We start from the raw sequence: 25,503 nt of genomic DNA on the forward strand, positions 1-25,503 counted from the left end.
AGGGAGACCTCATGTGGTTAATATTCCTCTGTCATCCACTTCCTAAATCGTACTATTTCCATGCTTTACCTTAAAGGACAACTGAAACGAGAGGGACATGGAGGCTGCCATATTTATTTCCTTTTAAGCAATACCAGTTGCCTGGCTATCCTGCTGATATTTATTTTTTTACTTTTAAGCAATACCAGTTGCCTGCTTATCCTGCTGACCCTCTGCCTCTAATAATAAATCCTGTGGTCGAGGTGTCTCAGCACCCTGCAGGAAAAACAAAGGAGACAAAAAAACGGGAGCACAGTAGTGCAATATGTTTAGTGCATCAGATGGTGAAAAATGTAAATAGAAAAACTACTCACAAAGGAGGGTTGCATGAGGCAACTGACCACAGGAAGCAGGTGGAGACAATGAACCCGACTCCACTCAGTGGTCTGTCACCTCCCCTCGGACAATAACAGTACGGGGGTATACAATGCACAATTGGGGGAAAGAGGCGCCCTGTGTCTTATGAACTTTTTTAATTTGGCACTGCAATTGGCCTGAGGAAGCTGGCATATACCCGCGAAACGCGTTGCCTGTGCTAAATAACAAGTCTTTTGTATACATTACAGAGATTTCGTCATTGAGGTAAGCTACCTCATATCCTTTGTTGTTTTTAAGCTGTTTTTAGATGCTTTTATCCAACCAGGGCGCCTCTTTCCCCCAATTGTGCTCTGTCTCTAATACTTTTTTGCCATAGACCCTGAACAAGCATGCAGCAGATCAGATGTTTCTGACATTATTGTCAGATCTGACAAGATTAGCCACATGCTTGTTTCTGGTGTGATTCAGACACTGCTGCAGCCAAATAGATCAGCAGGGCTGTCAGGCAACTGGTATTGTTGAAAAGGAAATAAATATGGCAGCCTCCATATTATTCTTGCTTCAGGTTCCCCCACCAGTTCCTGTGCATGACCGTTTTTTACCAAACTCCTATGAATTTACTCAGTCCATCCACTTGAATCCTAAAGCAGTTTCCTACAATGGTGTCCTTATACCAGCGTCATCCCATAAGGGTAGCATAGCAATAGCACTCTCACCCTATAGCACTAGGGTCTTGGGTTTAATCCTGGGCCAGGACTGCATGGGGTATGCATTTTCTCCTTGTGTTTCTGTGGGTTTCCCTCATGCACTCCAATTTTCTCACATATCCCAAAAAACATACAGATGAGGAAATAGGTCACCCTTCCCTCAATTAAAAAAATGCCTGAGGCTATCCTAGAGACATTGAACTATGGCAGGGAATAGAATGTGAGAAAAATAGGAAAGAAAGGTTTGGTGATAGTCTACGTTAGGGGACCCAGCAGGAAATCTCATAGGGAAATTCAGCTAATGTGATTGAAGGGACAGCAGTGCTCTTGAACTGCTAGTTTTCCAGTAGGTTGTAGTAAACTACGCCTACACTATTCAGCCAATCTCAACGCTTTGTGCTGTAGGATGGTGCTGTGATAAAAGAACAGTTCCCCATTAGACGCAGTGGATGGTGTGTCGGGACACCCTGGAAGGAGAGACAAAACAAAAATTGAGAGCCCAAATAGTGTAGGATGTCAGTAGCACTGAAAACAATATAATGATTAAAGGGCTACTCACAAAGGTGGGTTGCTTGGGGCAACCAACCACAGGAAACGGGTGGAGATTATGAACCCGTCTCCACTCGGGGTGTCCCAGACTGGTACTGGTGGTGGTCGCTTCTTCTTTAAAAGACAATAACGGCTTCAAACATGGTCCGTTTTTGAACCCCACCCACAACAGGTGTGGGGGGATGACTAAGCACAATGAAGGTAAAGAAGCGCCCAGGGGTTTATAAAACTAAGTTAAAAAAAACCCAGTAAAAACGATAAATGAGGTCTCTTAATAAGAAAATTCTCTTAGGAAAAAAGAGAATTTTATTTTTGCACAGGCAACGCGTATCACGGGGCTAAGCCCGCTTCCTCGGGCCAATAAGAGTGCCAGAGTATGTAGAGCCAGTATGCATGGAGCGCTCCAAGTTACGTCATGTTGCCTTCATGATCTCTGTTTATTTCCTTCCGCAGATGTCAGATTACTGGAGTATCTTGTTTTCTCTTAAAATATATAATAATAATCATTTACATGGTGTCCAAAACCTAATTGAGCAGTGCTTATTTTAATGTAGTTTTTAATTGACTTAAAACTTTATTTTTTACAATAAAATTACACTTTTGATAATTTTGAGGAATTGTTCTAATAACTGTATGCTTTCTCTTGCCTCCAAACACGCTGCACTTAGCCAATAATAATTTACTGGGTGGTGTACACTCACAATTATGCTCATTGATATGGGAGATCTGATATCTGTATTCATGTGTGTATTGCAGCCTGTTTAAAGAGACACTGAAGCGGGGAAAAAAATTATGATATAATAATTTGTATGTGTAGTACAGCTAAGAAATAAAACATTAGGAACGGAGACATAAGTCTAATATTGTTTCCAGTACTGGAAGAGTTAAGAAACTCCAGTTGTTATCTATGCAAAAGAGCCATTGAGCTCAAAGTCGCAGAGAGCGTTGTCTTATGAAGCTCGTTATCTCAAGTGTCAGTCACTGTAGTTTCTTTTTCTCTGCAGAGGACAGTTCAAAAGTCATTAGCCTGCTCTGTAAAATCATTTAGAATGCTGAGTAGTATGTAAACTGCAAATATTAGAGAATGTTCTAGTAATTATCTGTACTACACAACCAATTCATTATATCATTTTTCCCCCTTCAGTGTCTCTTTAAGTTCAATTCTAAATAGGGAGGGGGGGGGGAGTTTTGGGGAGGGAGGAGAGCAGTAAGAACCTTTGCTGAGTTTTTTTGTTTTTTTACTGCTCTCTGTGCTTGTGCTTCCATAAGGGAAAAAATTACCAACTTCCTGTTCCTGTGCCACTGAGGACTTTAGTTGATGTCCACGGTGTCACAAGAGACAGAAGTGATCGATATAAACAAAAAAGCAGACAGAAGTTCTCCAGTTTCCCCCACTCTATCAAAAATACAATTTTTCTTTGACTCTTGGCTCCCTCTGGCTTTGTTGAAGAGATTAATCTACTTCCTGTCAGACAGGAAGAAAATGGCATTATTTCCACTTGGGAAACTGGCAGAAGGTAAAACTCAAAAATGGCTCTAATGCTGGCCATACCTGTATTGATTTTTGTTCTAATGCCAATCAACTTGTTCACTTTGGTCGAATCTGATGGTCATGTATTGCCCCAACATATCCAATCAATCTTAAGTAGCTTGTTGATCGCAAGCCTGATCAGACACATTAGTTCAACTCTGTTTTGGGGATCAATGGCAGTATAGCATTGCACAGCATCTAACAGTCCCATGCTTGCAGTTTGACCGATGCACAGGCTGAATGGGCCATGTAGGGAAGTGAATCAATATCTATCTAGGAATTCCAATCGGAAATGGATCTATCATTTTGGCATATCTGGTTATAATCAAGTTAACTATGGCTAGCTTAAAGTAGGTGAAACTCAAATTTCATCTATGGTCTAAGGCATTCAACACAGCATAAAATAATTAACTAAAACCATCTGACTGGTTTCCAAAGTACTGGAAGGGTTAACACTCTCTTTTACTTATTTTAGCTTTTAATTGATAAGATTGCCTTGCAAAGCCAGAATTATTAGATTGTGTTGGAAGTGTACTTAGCTATGTAAATGAGGCAGAAAATATTGGGTTAGCAGAGATCTTTCTATCCTTTATTTGCTCACTAATAACTTAATTTGCAAGTCTCTCTATAATTTGCCTTGTTGCCGGAAACAATATCAATAAGTTACAGTGAGGTGTAAATATACATTCAAATTACATCTGACCAGTCTTAAAGGGAACCTAAATTGAACTGTAAAAAACAAGTTTTACTTACCTGGGGCCCCTCTTCGGCCAGGGGACTCAGCGAGTCGACCGCCACTGCGTATGCAAGGGCGCGTCCTCGATCGCACTTCCGTCATCGTGAGCATTCTGCGGAGAGTCCTCGCATCCACAGGTGCGTGATCAGTAGGCGCATGAGCTGGGGCCGCACCCCCAAATGAAATAAGGGTGCTGTGGTGAACCGGAGGATTGTTCAGTGACGCCGCTTGCACAGGGGGATGGTAGAAGCCCCAGGTAAGTTAAACTCGTTTTTTCCAGTTCGATTTAGGTTTAACCGTTTAAAGTGTTTCATATTCATTTTTTGACTGTGTTAAATGTTTTAGAACAAAATTTTCATTTGGAGTTTAGTCCCACTTTAAGCCTCTCCCCATTGAAGAGGGGCGGAGTTGGGGCGTTAACTTCTGCCAATGGGAAAAATCCTTTTTAAATTAACCTGCCTCTCGACATTTGCTTTCCAGGTTATTATGTTGCATTACTGTCATTCAATGCCCTGTCCTTCTCCATCTGATAACTGTACATGATTTGTCTGTACATAGCAATAGACTTAGATGCCACTGGCTTAGAGGCAGAAGAAATTGATATCCCAGTCAACCTCCGCTCCCCTAAACCCAGTGTAAACAGTGTAACATCACCCCTCGCCAAAGAGAAAAGAATGCCTTTTTTTAAGAAGGTAAAAATGTCTCTGGTGTGACGCCTACCGTCTGCGCTGCTGCTCATCGTCACATTGCAAGTCCTGTTAAATGTCCGTCTCTCGACACGTCAATAACACGCATGCCTTGTTGTTCTCTGTTTCTCTTTCACGCTGCTTGTAGCTAAACAGAAGCAAAAATCGGTAAGTTCAACTGTGACATAGATAGCGTTTACCAAGCCACTGGCATCATCACGGTAAAGAGGACCTGTTTCGTTTACAGAGCAGGCCAGCCATTTTGTTGGATGAGCCAATGCTTCTGAAGTGGAGTTGCTGTTGTGGTTTTCTCTGCTGGGTGAAGGGACTGGATATATTAATGAAAGGCAGAAGTTTAACCATTTCCATTGTGATACCCCCCCCCCCCTATCATTTGTTTGATCCTAACCTTCTCCCTCTTGACAACCCCCCCCCCCCCCACACACACACACACACACACTTTCCCAGTGCTTAACTTCCCTACAAGATAATTCTTATTGGAGAAAACCTTTTCCTGAAGACCTTATTTTAACCTCCCCTCTTAAAGTAAACCTGTGGGGATTCGAGATGAATCTCTGGCTAGTAACCTCCTCCTCCTGCCCAGACTGAGCTCCCATAAGCCCTTGCTACAGTGCCAAGGCTCTCTGGAGTAGCCCTCAGTGTGCACCAGCCCTCAGTGTGCACCAGCCCTCAGTGTGGAATTCACACAGAAACTCACTACTATAAATCAAACTTTATCTCTGTCATTTGGCGATCAAAGAGCTCAGTGTTGCACATCCTTTTTTTGGACGCTGGGAGGATAGAGAAAAGGAGCGGGAGGACAACAGGAGCCTGATCTGGTGTATTAACGTGGGTATGATGGACAAATATAGAAAATATTCATATATACTCACAAAGCCGGGTTGCACGTATAGCAACCAATCTGAATCGCATGTGGGGAAGTACCGTCCCCACTCGGCCTTGTGTAGTCGCTTCGATGGTCGCAGCTCCTCAGGAAAAAATACACATCTTATTTTTGCCCAGTGACTGATAATGCTCCTAGGCAAAAATGAAAGTAAACCTGTTAACTTCTTCAGGCACTTTTCTTGGTGCATAGAAGTCATAAAGATGTGGCTAATCTGTTGGAGAAAAGGTTGTATTTTGACTGCAAAAACCACATTGTCTGTCTAACTTTAAATGTATGACCCCAAATCATAAAGATAACCTCTTCCTACCATATCCCCTACTTCAACTTCTTAAACATGCCTTACCCTTATCAATACTTGCTTTTACTACGTGTCCACTTTAATATTCTCTGGGACGCTACCCTACAGATGAAGCAGTTTCGGAATCAGAGTTGACTGCCCAATCCACTGTTCTTGCCCTGAAGCAGATGGGTTAGCAGATAGTGACCAAACCACTTGCATCCTTTAAGACTCCTGCATGGAGCCATTGATAAATCAGTCATTTGTTTGTTTTTTGTATTGTTCTCAAATCATTGAGTTTGTAAACACTGCCAGGTTTTAAAGAAAATTATCATGAAAAAAATTCCCAACCCCTTTTGCTGATTGGTTTCAAATCTAATTGGATGCTGTTGATCACTGTCTACTAAACATCCTCATTGCTCTTCTTGAAAAGTCACGATTGCTTTTGCCAGAACAAGGGAGTTGATTGGTAAGGGCAGGAAGTTGATTGGTTAGATATAGGGCAGGTGAACCTCCACTCAGAGTGATTGGCCAAGTTCCAGTTTTCGCTCATCTCCAAGTATTATTGATCATGATGATGCCAGTGGCTTCTGTTAACAGCACAGAACAATTTAACAAGCTATTTTCTATTGCCTTTCATTGCTTTCTGCGCTTAAAGCACATCTCTGCCAATGGTCTATGTTTGTCTGTCTAATTTCTCTGTCTACAGTGTTCAGCAATTAAATTTTGTTCGCTATGACTGATAAACTGTATTTTTTCTCATTAATGAACACCTAGAAGGTTTTATTAGACAGTGTATATTTTGCTCTTAGGACAATATGCTTTTTTTATTTCAGTGGTAGAGAGGCCAGGACTGTTTATCTGTTATGTATTCGCAATTTAACGATTAGAATAGACCCTTAAAGGGAACCCAAGGTAAACAAAGCCAGTTGCCTGGCAGCCCTGTTGATCTTCTGGCATAAGTAGTGTATGAGTCAAAGCCCTGGAACAAGCATATGGCTAATTGAGTAAAAGCTGAGTCAGATTACCTGATCTGTATAAGCTTGTTCAGGGTCTATGGCTCAAATTATTAGAGACACAAGGTCAGGAGGACTGCCTGGCAACTAGTATTATTTAAAAAAGAAATGTATATGGCAGCCTCCATATCGCTCTCACCTCGGGTTCCCTTTAAAGCACACCTGACTCAATGCTAAGCTATCTAAGGTAAGCATAGAGGTATGTTCATGCTGGATCTACATACCTCTATGCGTTGTCCATTTATCTCCTCATTCTCTCTGGTCCCCATAATCACCCCTTTTTAATTTTACAGAAGGTGGCAGGCTGGTAGCGATGTTCCCTCCTATTACCCTCCTCTTCCCCGCCCCATTCACTCCCCTTAAGTTGGGAATGGGAGAATGGGAGGGTGATAGGAATGAACATTGAACTAAGGCTCCTCTTCCTGTCTGAAAATTTGGTTTAGAAAGTGGAAATGATCCCAGTAGTAAGGGCAGGTTGACACGGACGTCTGTCTGCGGCTTTAGGCGTCTCGGGGGCTTTCTACAGCAATCGTCAGCTTCCCATCGCGATCAGCGTTTTTCGTCCCTTCAAGGGGACATGAAGCTGCGGCAGCTAGGCCACTCTAGACATAGCATGCAGCTTCTAGGCCGACTGAAATGACGCATTAAATCAGAATCGAAATGCCGCGTTTGCAATGGTAATCGACGGTAACCGCGCAATGCTAAATGCTCCCATTAAGTGGGATCGTTTAGCCGACGAGTCCCAAACGCTTGGCGGTAAACGCCGCCAAGCATCTGTGTGAACCAGTCCTTACATCAGACAAAAAGTGCATGTGCAAATAAATACTTAAATACAAATATTGTAACTATGGAGTTGATTCACTATAACAAATAGCGTGCCTTATCAGAGTTAACATGCCTTATCAGAGTTAGTGTGCCTTATCAGAGCAGCATAGCGAGCGCTATGAACTTATGCCTGCTAATTGGCAGTGACGAGAGCTCCACTCGTCCTGCCCTGAGCCCCTGTGGGTCCAATCACTTTAAAATACATTATCCCTGCACTTTGATTGGCCCAATAGGCTGCCTGTCACTTGACAGGAAGCTTGACAGGCAGCCTATTGGGCCAATCAAAGTGCGGGGATAATGTCCTTTAGGCCTCTTTCACAGTGCGACGTTAAAGTCGCACGTTAGAAAATGTTTAACGTGGACTAACGCACAGCAATACAAAGTCTATGCGACATTCACAGTTCACAGTGCTGCGTTTGTGTGTAACGTGTAGCATTATTAGAAAGTGCTGCATGCTGTGCGTTAAACACGTTATTAACTGCGTTGGACTGTTTGCACATGCTCAGTAATGACCTGGAAGCATACTTTTCATTGCCTGTATGCCTACTGTATGCGACGATAACAGGGCATAGAGTTGCTTTGTGACATTTTTGGGACGTTGCGTTGTGACTTTAACGTCACATTAAAACGCAATGTCCCACTGTGAAAGTAGCCTCAAAGTGATTGGCCCTGCAGGGGCAAAGGGCAGGACGAGTGGAGCTCTCATCATTGCCAATTAGCAGGCATACGTTCGTAGCGCTCTCTATGCTGTCTGATTGACAAAGACCAGTACATTTGACCAAATTACATTTTTCGGCAGTCAGGCAGCAACCTAGGAACTGCACTGATGAGATAATAAGGGGAGTCTCTCTGTATTCTGATTATTGACTCATTTGAAAACTTTTGTCTGGTGTACTTTTGTTTAGTATTTTTCTAGTTAAATTTTTTAAAACCTTTTTTTTCCCCCCAATGAATACATTAAATTTGAAAAGGCTCTCTTTTATTAATTCTTTTTAAGAAAAAAATGTCATCTTAATTTAAAAAAATTAATTGCTATCCGAGTACGGGCCAAGATCTTGGTGCGACAAATGCCTGGCAGCAGACTTTGCTATGAAAGCTTGTGCAGGCTGCCGAAGCTCTGAGGAACTTAAGAAAGGAGAAGTTGGTTTGTCAGTCATTTTAGAAATGACGTCAGACCAATCTACAAATATCTGTACACAGGCTGCTGATATAGGTTTAGACCTTTGTTTATTTTGAATGCAGGAAGTGGTAAGGTTACTTAAAGCACCTATGCATATTGTGTTATGCTTCTTTAGGGCCCGTTTCCACTATCGCGAATCCGCATGTGTTGCCCGCATGCGGATTCGCACAGCTAGTACAAGTGGATGGGACTGTTTCCACTTGTGCGTTTTCCTGCACGTTTTTCTGTGCAGAAAAAATCTGCAGGGTAGGGCCCTCAGAATTCGCCTGCGTGTGGAATGCAGGCGAATCGCACGCAATGTATTTAATAGGGAAATCGCATGCATTTTCCCCATGCGTTTTTTGCCGCGATTTCGCATGCGATTTCGCATAGGTACCTATGTTAATTCACACAGGCAGAGACATGGTTAAAATCGCATCACCCTAACCTATGCGAAATCGCGGCAAAAAACGCATGCAGAATCGCACCCGCATGCGATTTTCCTGCGGTGATTCGCCGGAGATTCCGCAACGCTATAGTGGAAACGGGCCCTTAATCACACATTTGTAAGAGATCGTAGGACCATCAGTTTTCCACTTTGACGTTGTTCCTTTTTTGCACAGACAGAGCACATCCCTCCTTACGATGTAGTGCCTTCTATGAGACCTGTAGTTCTAGTGGGGCCTTCATTAAAAGGATATGAGGTAAGCTGCACAATAACCAACATTACTTACAGGCCACTCAATAAACTTTCTGCAGAGGGGATCTTTTCTCATCTTAGCTACAAAATATATTTTCATTACCTTTAACGGTAAAAAAGTTTTGAGTAGGAAAAAAAAGTTATATCAATCTTAAAACTAGCCTGAACTAAACTGTGTTTTACTAGCCTGAACTAAACATCTCAACCATGTTTTGCATGCTTAAGGGGGCACTATGGCGAAATTGTTTTTAAAATTTTAAATATGTGCAAACAGACAAATAAGAAGTACGTTTTTTCCAGAGTAAAAGGAGCCATAAATTACTTTTCTCCTATGTTGCGGTCACTTACAGTAGGTAGTAGAAATCTGACAGAAGTGACAGGTTTTGGACTAGTCCATCTCTTCATAGGGGATTCTCAGCAAGGCTTTTATGCTTTATAAAGATATTCCCTAAAAAAATTTAAACAATGATGCTGGCCAGCTTCCCTGCTCGCTACACAGTTTTTGGCAGTTGGACAGAGCTTTTGAAAAAAAATAAATGGCTGAGAATCCCCTATGAAGAGAGGGACTGGTCCAAAACCTGTCGCTTCTGTCAGATTTCTACTACCTACTGTAAGTGACAGCAACATAGGAGAAAAGTAATTTATGGCTAATTTTCCTCTGGAATAAACGTGCTTCTTATTTGTAGGTTTGTACATATTTTAAATTTTACAATTTTTCGCCATAGTGCCCCTTTAAAGGGAACCAGAGACGAAGACTGCCTAAAAAATAAAAAAAGATGTTATACATACCTGGGGCTTACTCCAGCCCCATAAGCTTGGATTGCTCCAACGCCGCCGTCCTCCGCTGCCTCCGGGTCCCGTCACTTCTGCCGGATGCGGACAGTCTTCTGCATGCACAGGGGCTCCCTCCGGCTCTGTACGCTCGCGTCGACTGGCCGAAATTACGGAACCCGGTACCGGCGGACAGAGGCAGCGGATAAGGGCGGCGTGGGAGCGATCCAGGCTTATGGGGCTGGAGGAAGCCCCAGGTATCTATAAATCTCTTATGTTCTTGTCTCTGGTTCTCTTTAAAGCAGGCTTGAACTCAATTACAATTTACGAGTTTGCCATATCTGGGGTTTATTTGGTGACTGACTCCATAAACTGTGGCCCCTCAACTTCTCCTCCATGGCTTCCCCTCCATTTTGGAGCTATGCTCCACCACTTTTTTCACTGCCGAAGGGCACATGCTCTCTTCACTCTGTGCACTGTTTTCATGCATGCACCGCCATGGCTGTGTGCGGGATCCTTATCAAGGAGCATCCAGGTCCTGCATGTTTATGAATGTGTCCGAACTGCACATGCCCAGTACGCTCACGGCTGCTGTTCACAGTCATTCGAGAGGACGATTGAAGGGGATGACTGGGTTCAGTCTGAGCTTTCAGCAGGGAGCGTAGCTCCAACATATAACACAAAACAAATGATCCACTGGAGTCTCAAATATCAATCACTTTATTAAATACTGTATACAATTCCCCTTTTAACCCCACTAAAAAGAGCAGCCTATGATGTATCACTATGCCAAATACACAGCCAGCATGTGTCAAACAACCATCATGCACATCAACCACACACTCTTGCATGAAGTCCATAAACTCCCGGGAGCAATGAAAAATATCAAATTGACATCCACAGAAAAATCGTCGGCAAAGTGCTGTAGGTATGTTAAACCGGATTAATAACTCTTTAATAAACTCTGCTGAGATCAATTGCAACAGAAGTCATCGTGCCCGCATGCAATATGCTCTTATTGTACAGTTCTGTGTTAGATCAAGCAGCAGCAAGGCAAGTGGTTAGTTGGATTACAGCAAAGCTCAGCACATGGGCAAAGTTACAGCAGCGTTATGTGGAGGGCTCTCATCACCTCCAACTAGTGAACTACGTTGCCCTAGAGGGCTCTCACCACCTCAGAGGGCATCCACCGTATTGCATCACTCCATCAGCTAAGTTCCGCCGATAGAAGGCTGAAGTAACCAGTTCCTATGTCGTGCCTGCCGCCGCCATGGTCTGAAGAAGCCCGGATGTACGGGCGATACTAGTCACGGCAGAGAGGGCAGCGTGATGACGTCATCTCCGTGCACAATCCGGATACTACTCGGAAATTGAGAGGAGCGGTGGCAGGCACGACATAGGAACTGGTTACTTCAGCCTTCTATCGGCGGAACTTAGCTGATGGAGTGATGCAATACGGTGGATGCCCTCTGAGGTGGTGAGAGCCCTCTAGGGCAACGTAGTTCACTAGTTGGAGGTGATGAGAGCCCTCCACATAACGCTGCTGTAACTTTGCCCATGTGCTGAGCTTTGCTGTAATCCAACTAACCACTTGCCTTGCTGCTGCTTGATCTAACACAGAACTGTACAATAAGAGCATATTGCATGCGTGCAGGATGACTTCTGTTGCAATTGATCTCAGCAGAGTTTATTGAAGAGTTATTAATCCGGTTTAACATACCTACAGCACTTTGCCGACCATTTTTCTGTGGATGTCAATTTGATATTTTTCATTGCTCCCGGGAGTTTATGGACTTCATGCAAGAGTGTGTGGTTGATGTGCATGATGGTTGTTTGACACATGCCGGCTGTGTATTTGGCATAGTGATACATCATAGGCTGCTCTTTTTAGTGGGGTTAAAAGGGGAATTGTATACAGTATTTAATAAAGTGATTGATATTTGAGACTCCAGTGGATCATTTGTTTTGTGCTTGGTTCTATTTACCACTGTGAGGCTCCCCTGCACAGGGTGCTATCAATCTGTGTATAAAAAGATCCAGCGCATGGTATTGTTTTCTTGGTTTTGTAAGCTCCAACATATAAGGAAGGGCGGTGAAGTTATGTGGCCACACGAGGCAGGGGTGTCAAACTCAAACACAAAATGGGACGAAATTGTACACTGGGACCTAGTCGTGGGCCAACCTCAATGTCTACGTGTCTTCATCCCTTATAAAGTTCCTTGGTGTCTAATTCCCCCCCCCTCCAACCTCTATACAGTTCCCTGGTGTCTAGTGCTCCTCCCCTATACAGTTCCCTGGTGTCTAGATGCCCCCACCCTACCCTATACAGTTCTCCAGTGTTAAGTACTTTCCCCCTGCCTTCCCCACATGGCTTCCCTGGTGTTCTAGTGTCCCACCTCCAATATAGCTTCCTTGGTGGTCTAGAGTGGGCCAAACAAAATGCAAAGTGGGGAAACCACTTAAGGGCCAAATTTACTGGCTCTGAGGGCCAGATTTGGCCCGCGGGCCAGAGTTTGACATGCATGGCTTAAGGGGATACTGAAAAAAACCCAGGTATTATTATTATTATTTATTAGATTTATATAGCGCCAACATATTACGCAGCGCTGTACAATAAATAGGAGGTATGGCCGCCTTTTAAATTTTGACTGAGTTCAGGTACCCTTTAACCACTTATTGCAAACTGGACATATAGACGCGTCTGATTTGTTGTCAGTTGCTGCAAACAGGATGTGCAGGTGCGTCCTGTCATTCAGCTGCGGCTGTGCACGCTCCTATGGCAGGTTTACAACGGAACTCACTCAGCAATGATTGGCGAATGAAAACATGTGTTCCCAAAGCTGATCAATGGGCCATTGAATGGATGACCACTGCTTCAGCCAGAAGCCATGTTCATTCATTGAAATGAAAGCAAAAAAATAAATATATTGAAACCATTCACAAACACTTCCTGTAAACTCAGGATAAAGTGTGTAGGGACATCTAGTGGACAAATAGTAAAATTACACTAAAAATACATCAAAAATAACTTCCCTATAGTCATTAACCTTTTCTGCCTCCCATAGTTACTAAAATAAAACACTTGTAGAGAAAAAAAAGCCAACGTGAATGCATTTTATAAAATAATAAATAGTTGCCTAAGGCACTCATCTTTTGTAATATGTATGTCAATATGGTATATTACTGTTATTTATGCAAATAAGGACTTGTAATTATTGGTAGGATACACTGAGAAAACAAAAAAACACAGGAGAAATGGGCAAATGAAGTGTGTGGGTTTTATTTACAGTAGCATTGTTTAGTTTAAAACTATAGGGGATAGCATTTGAGAGAGAGTGTATTTTTTCATTATTTTCCTTGAATTTTTTTTTAAATGCACAGAAAGTAAAGTAATTGCTGAAACAAGTTTTACCCACAAAAAGCTGGCCATACACTAGGCCGATTCCCGCCAGATCAACATCAGATTCGATCACTGGGATCGAATCTGCTGTCACATCGTACCCGCAACACGCCGAATTTCGATCCATTTCGTACGATCCCGTCGACCGCTCCGTGCGGAAAATTACCGTGAATCGCCCGCGGGTAGGGAGCGCGTCGCTAGCAGCGTTCGAGTACCCGACGACCGACGCAATAGAGCCCGCATACATTACCTGCTCCGCCGGCACGACTGCCCCCGGTCACCGCTGCTCCATCTCCGCACTGGTCTGGTCTCCGGGTCCGGCATGCTTCACTTCTACTAGCCCAGCAGGAAGTTTAAACAGTAGAGGGCGCTCTACTGTTTAAACTTCCTGCCGGGCAGGAAGAAGTAAAGCATGCCGGACCTGGAGACCAGAGCGGAGACGGAGCAGCGGTGACCGGGGGCAGTCGCGCCGGCGGAGCAGGTAATGTATGCGGGGGGGGGGGGGGGAGCGGCGGCGGCACCACCACCACAACAGATTGTGAACGGTTTCATGCTGAAATCGGTTCACAATCTGTTTGCAGTAAAGGTGGCCATATCAGATTCGATCAGAGAGGGATCTATCTGTTGGTCGAATCTGATGGCAAATCGACCAGTGTATGGCTACCTTAATTTGTGGTGAAAGAAAAACAAGATATAGATCATTTAGGTGTGATAAACAGTGATAACATTATGGCCAAATGAATGGGAGGAGCTCTGAAACAGTCTGTAGCATGAAATGGTTCAATAACAATCGTAAAACATTTGGGAAAGCATTGTAGCTTATTGTTAGTAAAGATGGACTTTTCTTTGAGTTAGCATGCAAATTTCTACCTACTTTAGTTTAGTACCGACCAGCCAATTAAAGCCTGTAGCTGCTGGATAATTAATGAGCTGTAGCAAACTCATAGTAGATTGTTGTATTGTGTTATGCTGGGAATATACAATGAGATTTCTCAGTTGATTTACTGTCTGATCGATTTTCCAATCGATTTTTCCTATCTTTTCTTATCAATTTCCGTTCACTTCTATGAGAAATTGATCAGGAAAATGATCGTAAATAAGATCGAACATGTCGTAAATTATCTATCGAACTATCTATCTAACACAAAATCTAACGGTGTATTCCGAGCATTAGACGTCATTAAAAGCATGAAGTCTAGAATGAGGATGCTTTGCTGTAGCTTTGGGTGTAGCTAACTGAGCCAGTTAAATTTAGCAGCTACTGATCAGTTTCCATCAGTAGCAATTTATATTCTTAGATAAAATAAATGCTAACATATAATTATTAGCGTGGTGGTCTTACAGTTGTAGTGTTCTCCCTTCACTTACTGCCATAGGCATTATCTGCATTTCCTGTCCATTTGCATAGGTTTCTTGCATTTACTCTGGTTTCTTTTAGAACAGTGAAGAAAACACTGGTGGTCTAAGCTAAGATGCAACTGACTTTACAGGGTATATGGGTGTGTCTATATAAGCAGGGGTGGGACTTTACAATGTAAGCTCCTCGGGGGCAAGGACTGATGGGATTTGTCTGCATGTATGCTGCAAAGTATGTCACGCTTAGTACAGTTTAAGTTTTCAAATAAATCACAAACTGTAGGAGCTTAGTAGCTATCATATGTATTTCATGCCTTGTGTTTGTATCGATACAGGTGACAGATATGATGCAGAAAGCATTATTTGACTTTTTAAAACACAGATTTGAAGGGAGGTAAGTGGTTGAAATTTTAGTAAAATTATTTCTCAACTTCTATCTCACAATTACTGTTATACTAGCCACACAGTTAAATATTGGTTTAATGTATCAGATAATGAATCTCCATGATCAAAAATTGATTGGGTAGTAATGATCTATCCTACAGGCGCGTACACACGCCGTATTTTACAAGCGACGGGTCCGTCAGACTCTCCCGCGGAGCAGTCATTCTGCCGACAGTAGCACGTGTGTACAAGCTGTCAGCAGACTGATAAGACTGTTTTTGACTGATCCGCCATGCATATCAGTCAAAAACAGTCTTATCAGTCTGCCGACAGCTTGTACACACGTGCCACTGTCAGCAGAACGACTGCTCCGCGGGAGAGTCTGACAGACCCGTCGTTTGTAAAATACAGCATGTGTACGCACTTTAATGGTTTTTCACAACTCGAACTCAGGTATTAGAAGAAATCTCATTTAGAATTGATCACTCTCCTAGCATTGTACTATATCACCATTGAGGACCAGGAGATCAAGGCTGAAAGGTCAAAAAGGGAGGGGCTTCCATCTGACACTCTGTGACTTCCTCCCAACACTTTATGCAGCAGTTGTATTTTTCATATGGAAAAAAACATAATTTAGACCTCCGACAAAACCTGTTGTAAACTTCATCATCCTTTTCCCAGCTTATACTGTATATCCCAAGTTTAGCGTTACTTTTATCATTTGGATTCCATCTGTCTTTCAGCAACATCCAAGATGTAAAATATGGAGCAGGCAGAGTCACACTGCCCTCTCCTGGCTGTGGCAATTATAATAGAGCTAGGAAATCAATAAAGTATTGAGATTTTGCTATTGAAGTATATTGAAATGTTACTATTGCTTGAAATGATGTTTTACTTACCTTTCTTGTTTGAAGTGAACCCGAGGTGAGAGAGATATAGGTTGACATATGCATTTCCTGTTAAACAATGCACTTTGCCTGGCTGTCCCGCTGATCTTCTGCCTCTAATACTTTTAGCCGTAGACCCTGAACAAGCATGCAGATCAGATGTTTCTGACAAAAATCTGACTGGATTAGCTGCATGCTTGTTTCTGGTGTGATCCAGACACTACTGCAGCCAAAGAGATCAGCAGGACTGCCAGGCAACTGGTATTGTTTAACCTCCCTGGCATTCAATTTCTGCTGGGTTTCTGTGCAAAAAGTGGTTCAATTAATTTTCATGAAATGTTTGCCTGTAACTTACCAAAATGTGCCAAGCAAGGGTCTAGTATACATTTTGAGTACTGTATAATAAAAGCTTCAAACACAAAATCATATCAAACAATACATGTCATTTTCCCCTTTAGTCAGACCACAGTTTCCCCTCTTCTGCTTCTTGGCAGCAGAAAACCTGCAGTTTTCCACACTAAAATTTATGTTCATGTGTGAAGTTTCACTTGCAGGTTTCAACAGCATGCAAAAATTTGCATACCAACCCAAATTTTTATGCGATAACCCTCCCCAGCGGTATTGACAGATATATCCGTCCTAAAAAACATGCTGTGAACAGTATAAACGTGCATACACATCAATACTCTCCTGCACTGTATACTAGACCCTTGCTTGACACATTTTGGGGAACATTTTGGGGAGGGAAGAAAAAGTTTTAAAAATTAATTTTATCACTTTTTACACAGAAATCCTGGGGAAATTGAACGCCAGGGAGGTTAATTCTAACAGGTCAGATATGATTTCCAATTGATTTTCTGATCTCTTCTATTCAAAGTCGATCAGAAAAACAATTGGTAATCGTTAGGACCTGTCTATCTGACGGGAAATTGCACGGTGTGTACCAGACATTAGAACTGCTGGATGAACCTGACTCATCCATACCATATCCAGCTATTTTTCCCTAGACGAGTCAGGCTCGTCCATACCACCAGGGAGGTTATAAGGAAATAAATATAGCAGCCTCCATGTACCTCATCTCAGGTTCTTTTTCAAGTGAACCCAAGGGGAAAATAAACGAATGAGATAAAAAGTTATATTTATCCTCCTACTCCTAAAAATGACTTTTTTGTATCCCAGGGTTTTCTTTTATATTTAAAGGGAACCAGAGACGAAGCACCCTCGTGTATTTCACCATATATATCAGTGAGAACATTAGAGAAAACACCTACCCTGCTCTCTGTTTCATCCTTCACTGCTCAGCCTGCCTGTTTATCAGCCCTGATAAAATCCCCGACTTAGCATTCAGCCTGGCTTGCTCAGGAATCATTATAGCTGAGTCTGTCTTCTCTGGTGTCTTTTCAAGCCCAAGCCTGCCCCCTTGTGACTCTGCTATAATGACTCAGCTATAATGATTCCTGAGCAAAGCCAGACTGAATGCTCAGTCGGGGATTTTATCAGGGCTGATAACAAGCAGGCTGAGCAGTGAAGGATGAAACAGAGAGCAGGTTAGGTGTTTTCTCTACTGTTCCCACAAAGTAGGTTGAATATTTTACTGTCTCTAATCAGTGGCAGCCTATTAAGTGTCCCAGAGTTAGAAAAAGGTCAATAGTTCATGTATTTTATCTCTCCCGGCCCTCAGAAGTTGTATTCTGCTAGGAAAACTGTTATGGCTGTAATTTGCTTATCAGTCATGTTTACTATATTCCTGACAAAACAGAAGCTGTCCCATGTCTAGAATTGAACTCTTTCAGGCAGCAAAATAAAACAACTTAAGCAGCCTGGTTATTAATATGTTTTGCACTGTAAATACACATGTTTATCTCATCATGTCACATGTTACCACAGGTACACTTTAATGGAAGGCCCAATCACAAGACTGAATTTTTTTGCCTGTTTTTCCATCTCTCGTCCCCCAGAATATCCATCACCCGGGTCACTGCCGACATCTCACTTGCCAAACGCTCAGTATTAAACAACCCCAGTAAACAGGCGATCATAGAGAGATCCAATACAAGATCAAGTTTAGGTGAGTTGCATTGTCTGTTTCTTCTCTTCAGAAGTTGTGGGCTCAGTTTCCTACGGTTGGAGAACACATGTGATCCGACAACACTGGACCTCATTTATTTATTTATTTTTAAATGTCTGCTAATGAATGTTAACATTTTCCATCCGCTGCCTGGGTCACATCAGATTATAGTGAGGATTACTGAAAGGATATTGATTAAAGGCTCTTAGAAACGCTAGAGAAAACTCAGGAAAGACAATCTTTCTGTGATGCCACAGTGGATCGCTAAATAATGAATTTTCCTCTTTTTTTGCTCCCTATGCTGCAGCATGCCGTTCGCTTGTTTTTTGCTCTTCATCTCCCCTCGCTTCTCTATTGCCAAACAGCATGTCCATACAGCGCTCATTACCCAAAATGATTGATCAACGATCATCAGACAAGACACAGAATTATTATATTGCGCTTTTCTCCTGGCAGACTCAAAGTGCCAGAGCTTCAGCCACTAGGACGCGCTCTTTAGGCAGTAGCAGTGTTAGGTAGTCTTGCCCAAGGTCTCCTAACTGAATAGGTGCTGGCTTACAGACCAGGAAGAGCCAAGATTCAAACCCTGGTTTCTTGTGTCAGAGGCAGAGCCCTTAAAGAGAAACCCGTAACCAAGAATTGAACTTCATCCCAATCAGTAGCTGATACCCCCTTTCCCATGAGTAATCTATTCCTTTTCACAAACAGATCATCAGGGGGCTCTGTATGGCTGATATTGTGGTGAAACCCCTCCCACAGTGTGATGTAAGTACCATGGTTCTCACACTGTGGGAGCCTTGTTGCTTTGTGGGAAATAACATCTGTTTACAGCTGTTTCCAACTGCCAAAAAAGCAAGCAGCATCTCCTTCCTCTGACATCACCTGCCAGCAGTGAAAATGTCACCATGTGATAAATGTCAGAATGTAAATCAGGGAGAGGAAAGATTTTACTATGGGCAAACACCGACTAAATCATTTACACATAATTATTGTAAAAATGAAGCACTTTTTTATTACATTATTTTCACTGGAGTTCCACTTTAACCAGTACACTCTCCAGCCACAGTTAGGGCCAAATTACCTTAACATGTGGACGAGGCTTTGGATTTTTTTTTTATTTGAAAAGGCTTTGAGTAAGATGAACAAATAAAACATGCTTAAAATAGCATTACACTTACAAAAATAAAATAAAACCAATTAAAGAATCAAACATTGAAATACATCTAATATACATATAGACAACAATCGAAGAGCAATGCCCAACTAACCGGACCATTCAAACTGGGAAATGGAGCACACAAGTACTTCCAGCTGAGATCCCAGGGATCAGTCTATTCCAAAAAATTATATAGTATAATAGCTCTTCTTACCTAAAAAGAAAACCTGAAACTAAGACTAGGACAAAAATAAGAAGAAACCAAAAGAAAAACAAAAATGAAAAAAATAACTAAATAAAACAAAACAAAACACTTGAGGCTTTGGATTTTGTGCTATTGCAATCACATGCAGCACCCACAGCAAGTCATTGTCTGTAGTGTCCCAGGTTACAACTGCATACCATGAAAATGCTTGATTTTTGCAATTCAAACAATGCAAAGTTTTAGCTAGTAAACAGCTGCAGCCTGTCTAGTTAGCCATAAAGTAAGTAAGCCATCAGTATCCACGTGGTATTCATCTTTCCCCTTCCCACCTAGCACCATTCAATAGTATTATTATTTTATTTATAAAGCGCCAACATATACTGTAGCGCTGTACAACGTGCAAATCAATCAACAATGGGAAGCATAGGATAACATGAAGTACACGGAGGGCTACGTTTTGACAACCACTTGGATTCGTTCACTCTAAAAATCGTGAAGCGCAGTCACATAATGCAAATGCGTTTTGCATTTCGCGGTTTGCAATTTTTAGTTTGTTGGCCTCAATCCAAATGCAGCTGAAATACGATTGCCTTTTTAGAAAATTGGAAACCCATTCAGTAAGGACACATTCCTAGGATTCCAATTGTAACTTTACCGTACTTGCATTTGGAAAATTACAAGCCTTTTCAAAAACAAAACAGAATGCTGGTGGCGTGAAAGGGCCCAGACTGACTGCAAGTTGACAGGAGTGATCCCTGCCTAAGGGAGCCAGGGGCCCATATGCATTTAACTTTCTCCTGAGTTGTCTCCTTGGAGATCATTTTCATATTTTCTTTAAAAGAACTTTTAAGCATTTTACAATTGAAAAAGTAGGTGAAAAAATGCTATCAAAATTATTTTGAGTATTTTCTTGCTTACTGGTGGTTTAACCACTTAAAGAGAACCTGTACTCTAAAATTCTTACAACAAAAAGCATACCATTCTATTCATTATGTTCTCCTGTGCACCTCTGTGCTGTTTCTGCCACTACCTGCTGCAATCCTGGCTTGTAATTGCCAGTTTTAAGCAGTGTTTACAAACAAAAGACATGGCTTCTAACCAGAGTGTGATAGGCTGAGAACAGCTCACTGTGTGACTCATGCAGAGCTTGGAGAGGGTGTGTAAAGCTTCTGCCTATCACAAGCAGTGCTGCACATTCCACACATTCCAGCCTGAGCCCGACAGAGGAAAGAAGATAAGATTTATTACAAAGACAGTGCAACTAGAAAAGGCTGCAGTAAGACAGAGCACATTAGAACAGGCATAGGAACTTATAGGATAGAAGAAATAAGGCTCAAAATTGTGTTACAGAGTCTCTTGAAGGACCACGGCTTAAACCCCTCTGAGGACCAGGCAATTTTTCACAAAATAGGTCACTGCAGCTTTAAGGCCTCGCTGCAGGGTCATACAACACAGCACATAAGTGATTCCTCCCCTTTTCTCCCCACCAACAGAGATTTCTGTTGGTGGGATCTGATCGCTCCCCCAATGTTTATTTTTTGTAAATATTTTTTCCTTTTTTTTTTTTTAATAAATATGCTTATTTTTATAAAATTTTAACCACCCTCCCTTTCCCTGCCAGCCAATCAGTGCGGTCAACTGTGATAGGCTTCAGCCTATCACAGCAGATCGCTCCTGTGTCCCCCAGGGGGACAGTACAGCTCTGACTGCTGGCGAAGCGGAGCTCTGTCATCCTGCAAAACACGCCCACAGGACCTTACGCCAATCAGCGTTAGGTGGTCCTGGGGCTGCTACTGCATCCTTGTCAATTGTCGTGGAGCGGTCCTTAAGAAGTTAAAGTGGACCCAAATTAAAAATATAAGATTTCAGAAATAAAATCTATTTTGTAAATTATAATAATAAATAGCAGCCTTTTTTCAGCTCCATTATGACAAATATAAAATATTTTACACTTATTGGAGGAACCCCTCCCGTCCTTTCAAATTGCCGGGATTTTTCTGGCAAACTGGTGGAGTAGATGGTGTCCGGCAATGGAGGAATTGCTAATGGCTGCCCCCAGTATAACCCTAGTTATGAAAAGAGAAGGGTGAAAAGCATGCACTGAAATGATCATAGGTTTGAAGGAGTGTTTATTTATCTTTGTATGTGTCAGAGTTGTGCAACTAAATATTTTGAATTAAAAAAAAATTTGGTTTGGGTCCGCTTTAAAAGGCTTTCCCTGATAAGGTGTGATAAATATAACCTAGTAGAAAACTCAGGAGAAACAGTGAATTGCATATGGGCCAACTAGTGATAAATCCGTCATAACCAGCAGGAAGATTGTCAGGTGATACTTTGTCCCAGCAGCTAGCACCACCTTCAGGACAGAGATATAAATGCAGAGCAGTTCAGGCAGAAATATCATTACCTTTATGTAAACCATTGTCTTTCAAGCACAGGACAGTTATAAATAAAGAAAACAAGGTACAGAGATAAATCAAATCAATCTGGCATTCGATTGGTCCACTTTAAATCTGCATAAAAATAATTGCATCAGCTCGAAAAATATTATGCTTCCCTAATCCCCTTATTCATGGACCTTTCACCAATCATCACTGTGTTCTGATATCTCCCAGGGCTGTCACTAATGCAGTGTTGCTTGATCATTCATGCTCTTTAGTGTTCTCCAATTTTAGTAAATCCACCTGTGTGTCCAGGTAGCGTGCAGGAAAGTATATCCATGTCTGGACAGGAATCCTTGTGTCTTCTTTGTGTCATCCTGTCTGCCTACAACGTGACTTCCCTGTGACGGGGATAGGGCGGTCATTGGTAAAATGATTAAGGAAGAGATCAGAAGTACAGATGGCTATAATCAGGACATGAGAGGCAATGAAACATGGATCCTGATTTATTAAACCCCAATGCACAGTATTTTTTTTAACATGCATTTCTCCAGAGGAGTAATGTAAATTCATTATACAAACAAAGTTTTGACATTTTTGCAGAATGAAAAAGGAAAATATTTTTTTCATTTTTGCACATTTATCCCAGTTGTCCCCTTAGCAATCATTGGCTAGAGTTCCACTTTAAATCCGCCATGACTGCTGCAATGTTTTATATATATTTATTTATTTTTCCAAAATATGGCTCTTGCTCTTCACTGTTCGCGACGGCCATTTATTCCATTTTTTATGTGTTCAAAACCAGTGATGAGTGAAAATGCCGATACTCTTTTTGCATTATTTTTTTGCGAAAATGATGGTAAATTCAACTTTTGAGCAAAAATGCCATTGAAAATCATTTTGTAATTTAGGAAAGCAAACTTTTGTTTTTGATTTTGTAATAAGTTAGTGATTTTTCGCAAATGTTTGTGCTGAAAATAAACTATTTCACGCTTTTCATGAATTTTCATGGTAAAAATACAGATTTTTCACATTTTCTTGAATTTTCACCGTATTCAAATATTTTTTCTCAAAATCGAAAATAGTATTTCGACTTTAACGAAAATTCGCAAGCAACACTGTTCAAAACATCAGATTTTAGTCACATATTTATGGCACCTCTACAAGTACACTGTTTCTCTGAAAATAAGACAGTGGGCTTGATTCACAAAGCCGTGCTAACTGTTTAGCACGCGTGTGAACGGCACTTCACGTGCTAACTGTTTAGCACACCCGTGCTAAACAGTTAGCACGTCTTTGTGAATCAAGCCCAGTGTCTTATATTAATTTTTTGCACCAAAAAAATGTGCTAGGGCTTATTTTCAGGGGATGTCTTATATTTCTATGAACACACAAATTCCTGTGCTGTGTCCTCATGCCTTCCCCGCTGAACTGCCCTCTTCCTCTGCTGGATCCACCTCTTGGGTGCCCCTGTGTCCTCCTTGGAGCTTTAGTGTCCTCCTCGTGTCCTATGTACCCGTGTGCTCCTCTATACCCTGACCTCCTGTATCCCATGTCCTCCGCTGTCCCCGGTGTCCTCATATGTCCCCTGCATCTTCATATGTCCCCTGCATCCTCCTCTTACCCCAAGCTCCATGCCGCTGTGTCTCCAAGATTCAGCCTATGGAAAAGAAGTACAGCAACTTGTATTTCTACTCAAGCCGAACGTCTTGCAGGTTGGACCATCGCTCTGTAATTGGACCAATCAATGCACTCCCTGAGTAGCAGCAAGTGCAATGATTGGTCCATTGACATAGCCATGGTTCTGCCTGCGAGACCACGGGCTCCACACCTTTTCTCCTTACTGCCACAACGGCTTACTTGTGGGGTAGGGCTTATATTTTGAGCATGCTTGAACTTCCTGTTAGAGCTTACTTTTGGGGGATGTCTGCACTTCAGGGAAATGGTATATGCGGTGAAAATAAAGTTATAAGTACTAGAAAAGCCACTTCCCTGCTTTCAGCCCTGATATAGAATACTGTTACATATTCATCCATTGACTACCAAGCATGCTCTCTGTATACGTATACGGTACTTCATCTCTCAGCGACCAATCAAATCCTTTCTTCCATTTTTTCCCCTTTATTGCTTCCCCAGAGCATGATTTAAAATTGTGTTGCCTGACGCAATCAATGGATTTCCAGCAGCAGATATTTCCCTTTCAATGCTAGAAAATGATTGATGGTTCTGATTGGCTGTTAGAGGATATCACATTCATCACTGTCCCTCACTGTTATTTTATTCCCGTATATGAATATGTTCCCCCTCATTATGGTTTTGGTTCATTCCATTCTCCTCTTCATTAATGCCCTGCCTCATTACAGATGGTTTTGGTATGTACTGGGAACCCTGTATTGTGTGTGTGCAGTGCACTGTGCTGTATGTGTGTGTTGCATAGACATGGTAAGCTCTCTTTATGTTGTATATGATCAGTTGTATGTCACGTCAGCAATATCAAATCAGGTCCAGATTTATGCAAGGCCTATAGGCATCTGCCTAGGGTGACAAAACTCCAGAGGGCACCAGTCTAATCCTTGTTTCTCTGTTTGTGAATACAGATCAAATAAAATTCATTTATTGGTTCTCTGCTGTAGCTATGTAATGTGTTTGAAACTGGATAGCTTGATGATCTCTGGGTATAGAGGTATCAAAAACTGACCATCTCAGCTCTGCCTGTACAAAAGATTTAAAGAGAGCCCGAGGTGGGCTCAAAAAATGAAAAAAAAAAAGTAGGCTAGCGGATCAGGTAGCCACAAAAACCGCCGTTCCCGTGGGTCGCAATGGCCCACTTTCACTTTTGTGACCTCTGGGTCACGACGCTGCGCTGAGAGACTGTTGTCTCTCAAAGTGTGCAGGGAAGCGAGGGAGTGGCAGGAGGCGTGGCCAGGGGAGAGAGCTGCTCAATGGAAACCTTGCAGGAATGCCCCTGGCGGGCGTTTTGAACAAATAATTCTTCTCCCGTCTTTACCTCCAAGATAGCGACAAATCTTGTGGCTAAACTCGGGGGGCTATAGCCCAGCGGTGGGAGGGCAGAGAGCGGTGGTTGGGGGACACAGAGACATGACATTTGGCAGAGAACATGCCTCTGTGTTCAATCAACCCCCCCCCCCTCCCCCCCAAGATCCACCTCGAGTTCTATTTAAAGTGGAGTGGCAGTCTGGCACAGCATACGATTTTATGTAACAACCCCTCTTTGTCCCGTGATGCCTTTTGAATCTTTATCCTACGTGCCTTCATACCCAATTATGGTTATCTGTTAAAAATTAAAACAGCAGTCGCTTCAAGGTCATAATGCAGGTATTGCCAGCAGCAGCCATTTCTATTTTTATGTCATCTCCAGTTAAAAGGCAACTGTACATATAAGGAGTAAAAACGACTATTTTGCTTGCATTAAAGAGAAACTCCA

At 42.1% G+C, this 25,503-nt stretch overlaps 1 protein-coding gene across 6 annotated transcripts in view; it reads left to right on the forward strand.

Annotated features, from left to right (window-relative positions):
• CACNB2 (calcium voltage-gated channel auxiliary subunit beta 2) overlaps positions 1 to 25,503 on the forward strand; it is a 352,606-nt gene that overhangs the window by 303,198 nt on the left and 23,905 nt on the right. For 4 of the 6 annotated variants that reach the window (XM_068235575.1, XM_068235578.1, XM_068235579.1 and 1 more), the window contains 4 exons: positions 4,439 to 4,572; positions 9,374 to 9,454; positions 15,313 to 15,371; positions 18,207 to 18,316. In XM_068235575.1, coding sequence (XP_068091676.1) covers positions 4,439 to 4,572; positions 9,374 to 9,454; positions 15,313 to 15,371; positions 18,207 to 18,316 — 384 coding nt within the window. Of the gene's footprint in view, positions 1 to 4,438; positions 4,573 to 4,714; positions 4,735 to 9,373; positions 9,455 to 15,312; positions 15,372 to 18,206; positions 18,317 to 25,503 lie in introns of all 6 variants that reach the window. The other 2 variants (XM_068235577.1, XM_068235580.1) reach the window with 1 other exon arrangement.

Source organism: Hyperolius riggenbachi, chromosome 5 (assembly GCF_040937935.1).
Source record: "Hyperolius riggenbachi isolate aHypRig1 chromosome 5, aHypRig1.pri, whole genome shotgun sequence".
NCBI classification, from domain to species: Eukaryota; Metazoa; Chordata; class Amphibia; order Anura; family Hyperoliidae; genus Hyperolius; species Hyperolius riggenbachi.